The sequence below is a fragment of the Antrostomus carolinensis genome, unplaced genomic scaffold, assembly GCF_000700745.2.
Source record: "Antrostomus carolinensis isolate BGI_N321 unplaced genomic scaffold, ASM70074v2 scaffold11771, whole genome shotgun sequence".
NCBI classification, from domain to species: Eukaryota; Metazoa; Chordata; class Aves; order Caprimulgiformes; family Caprimulgidae; genus Antrostomus; species Antrostomus carolinensis.
In genome coordinates this window covers 7,390-11,040 of record NW_010294846.1, presented here as the reverse complement: position 1 = coordinate 11,040, position 3,651 = coordinate 7,390, and the positions used below count along the sequence as shown (strand labels likewise).

At 40.1% G+C, this 3,651-nt stretch overlaps 1 protein-coding gene across 1 annotated transcript in view; it reads left to right on the top strand.

Moving 5' to 3' along the window:
- The window catches only part of CYBB (cytochrome b-245 beta chain), a 21,157-nt gene extending 19,287 nt beyond the window's left edge, over positions 1–1,870 (top strand). Inside the window, exons 12-13 of the mRNA XM_010177767.1 lie at positions 813–937; positions 1,562–1,870. Of these exons, the coding sequence (XP_010176069.1) occupies positions 813–937; positions 1,562–1,688 (252 nt within the window). The 3' untranslated portion in view covers positions 1,689–1,870. The remainder of the gene's footprint in view (positions 1–812; positions 938–1,561) is intronic.
- The last annotated feature ends 1,781 nt before the right edge of the window (positions 1,871–3,651 follow it).

Here is a 3,651-nt window from a genome sequence, read left to right as displayed (position 1 = left end):
GAAACAAGGGAGCAGCTCTTCCATGAGCCAGCCATTGATAGTGCATGATTCAGTCAGGAAAGGTGCTCACTCTATTACTTTTAGGAATGTTTTATTTTACTTATATCTCACCATTTCAAAATTCACCATGTGCCTGAAGTGCTGTAACTCAGCTAGTTGGACAGGGAGAGGTAGGAGTAAGGTAGGAATTTATCACACAGGCAATGGAAAAACAGGAAGGAAAGAAGAAAAGCCGCACAATTCTCGCTTGGGTAGAGTTACTTGTAACTTTTTTGGGCATATAAAAGTGCTGCAGAACTCTGCAAGGGCTGAAATTATGCCCTTAACCACATCTTCTGCCCTTCCTGGCTCTACTTAGCTTAGCTGGTCTAGATGAGTTACACAGGAAGGGTGGACAAGACCTTCTCATATGGATCAAACATTCCAGAGATCAAACTGGCAGGACTTCATTAAGGTCAAAGGAGTTGTATTATTGTACCTAAAGGGAAAGTTTTGTATTCATTTACAGCTTTATTTTACAGTTCCTAGACTAACCCAGTTCATTGCAAAAGAAACATAATTAACTGCTGTGTTCAATGCTTTACAGCTTCAGATCTTGAGATGGCTCAATCTGGGGAAAAGGAGGAGATAGAAACTGATTGTCAGGACTTTAACAATGTTAGCTTTCCTTGCTAAACACCATAAATTTCACATTCTCATTTTTTGAATAGTTCAGTGTGTATTGACACAATTTTATTTTTTCTTTAACAGGACATAATGCTGCCACATCTAACTTTGTATTTATGCTGTCCTTTGTGTTTCATTTCCCACAGGCCACTCATTTTGTAGTGCATCATGAAGAGGAGAAAGATGTGATTACAGGCCTTAAACAGAAAACCTTGTATGGAAGACCTAACTGGGAAAATGAGTTCAAAGCTATTGCAGGACAGCATCCTGGGTAAACCTGTACAAATTGGACTTCCTCTATCTAAATGCCATCATAGCACAATCTTGTTCCTTGGGCTGATAAAGTTTGAGGAGCAGTTTTTTTTTTTCCTAACAATTTCCTGGTAAAAAAAAAAAATCACCCCTTTTTTGTGAGATACCTCATAGAGTGTCTAATTACTAGCAGAAGTTTTAGAAAAAAACATAACCCATCATTCCAACTGAAATAGTCAGGAATATCAAGTGATACCTAAATAACTCCAAAAATACTTTCTACCTCAAAAGACAAAATCTGAATATGCATAATTAGTAGGAAAAAAACAGAACAGTTCCTTTCAAGAATTTGTGCCATAAGCTCTTTGAAGCTCTATTTCCTTGATTCCACTGAGGTCAATAAACCTGTCTTCACTGACTTCTGCTGAGCTGAGATTTAGCCCACCATTTATTTTAGAAGCAGCAGTTAAGTGCCTTGCAAGTTTTAAGGGATTATAAATTTTAAGGGGTGGACAACCAGTTTTACTTTAGTTCCTGGAATTGAGAAAAAAACCCTTGCACCTACAGAACATAACATTAATTTACATGAAGAACATCCAGCTGCTCCACAGCTAGATCCTGACCTATTTTCATTTCTTAACAGCTCCAGAATAGGAGTTTTTCTCTGTGGACCTGAGGGCCTAGCTGACACACTCAACAAGCAGAGCATCAGCAACTCAGAAGCTGACCCACGAGGAGTACACTTCATTTTTAACAAGGAAAATTTCTAACTCCCAAGCACATGGGAGTCATTCAGTATAAAGTCTAAAGACTGGATCTCTTTTTCTATTTGGAGTCTGGGAAGGATAGCCCAGCTTCTCATCTCAGCTACACAAACGCAAATCCCTTTGCTTCTTGGGAATTACTTTGGCTCTGTGGAACAGTAAAAGAGTCAAGTTTTACCTTAGGGAAGCGGGCACTGCCCTCTGCATGCTGGCAATTTAGCAGAAATCTATTTTCTTTGTCTATGTGAGAGGATTTCCCCTCAATTAACTGCCTTTATCCTCCTGTTATTCATAACGACTGCTGTAGGGTCTAGGCAGCCATATGCATTTGGGAGCCAATTCACACTGATAAAGCTTAGTGCTATTAAACAATAATGTGTTCTAGCATAATGCTTGCTGTTAGGGGACAACTTACCCTGGCTACAGCCAGTCCCTGGAATGAGGTGGGGTTAGGGAATGGTGACTGGGAAAGGTTGTTCCCTACAAGAGGAAATCTCCTTTGCGCAGCAGCATCTTTCAGGCTTCAGGACACAAGCATCAACATCTTGTCCAAGAGAGCGCAGGCAGCTGAAAAGCAGCCATTCCTCTTCAGGAAAGCGGAGAACTGGAAAGGAATCAACTGGATTTCTGAGCACCACCCCCACCCCAGCTGCAAGGAGATGACGAGGATGGAGTCAAACCAAGTCCCGCATCCGGCACGTGAGCCATCGCTCGGCTGCTTCGAACACTCTCAGTTTCACATCTTTAAATTAATGGTGCAGGGATTCAAACAAGAAGAGGTACTGTGTTTTCAAGACTGCCATTTCTTATTTTCAAGGCTGAAAAAGCTTGTTCCTAAATGATTTAATGGGTATTTTCTGAAGAATTCTTACATGCATACAGTGCTTTTGGCCCTATTGTTCAGCTCTTCTTCTTTGATGGTGAAACAGGTTTGAGAAAGCAAAGATCATGTGGGCAGTGTCTGGAATAGCTAGGAATAAAGTTTCTGGTGTGTACAAGACACCCATACACAGCACAGTACTTGTGTATGTTCATTTCAGGTAACAGGTTCTTAAAAAAAAAAGAAAACAGGAACCAAAACTTCTAATACCAGCAGCAGAGAAAAAACCCTCAAACCATTAAAACCAGCAGCATAGAAAAAAATGGAAAAAAAAGTGCAAAAAGTCTTGAAAAAGCCACACTTTAGTGTACCATGGGCCTCCTGTTCAGCCCAGTTACTTGCTTCCTGCCTTTTAAACTCTGCAGCCAAACCCTGTGAGAGCTCCTACAAAGCATGAGACCTTGCTGACAGGTTCTTACAGTCACAGAAGAACGTGGTGGCCCCCTCCTGCAATTTCAGACAAGTTTGTGTAGCCGTCTGGTTGCATGTAGCATATTTTGTACCTCAACTTGCCAGATAGGATGTTGTCTAGGATAGGATGTATCTCCCTTGACATAATTTTTAAATATTATCCAAGTACTCCATGCTACTTCAGGACATCTTACCAGTTCATATTTATTAGTATCACTTTCTGTGAACTGTTAAATGAATTATGACAACATCTGAAGGGGAGGAAGACACAGTTGGTGAATGCTAGCAAAGATCAACTCTTGTTGGAGAATTTTTCAGTTCTTTTCCTCAGAAGGGCCATATTTCAATCCACATAATCCTGTTTATTCGAAACACATCTATTAAATAACAATAGAGCTTAAGAAGGATTAAAAAAACTTTTGCTGTGGAATTAAAAAAATGCTACTGAAACACAATGAGACTCTCGTCCTGTGCAGAGAGCGTTGAAATATTTGGCTTTTGTTTTAATGGAAATAGGATCGGACTTCTTATGCTACTAGAAAGTGGGCAAAGAGGAATCGCAAGGGATCTAATGGAGAAAGCATTTATCATGTGAAGAGTCTTGGAGGGTGTGTATTTTAATTCACCTGTTAATTTTCTGAACATTGCCATGTTTGTTCTTGAAACTCCATGGATCTC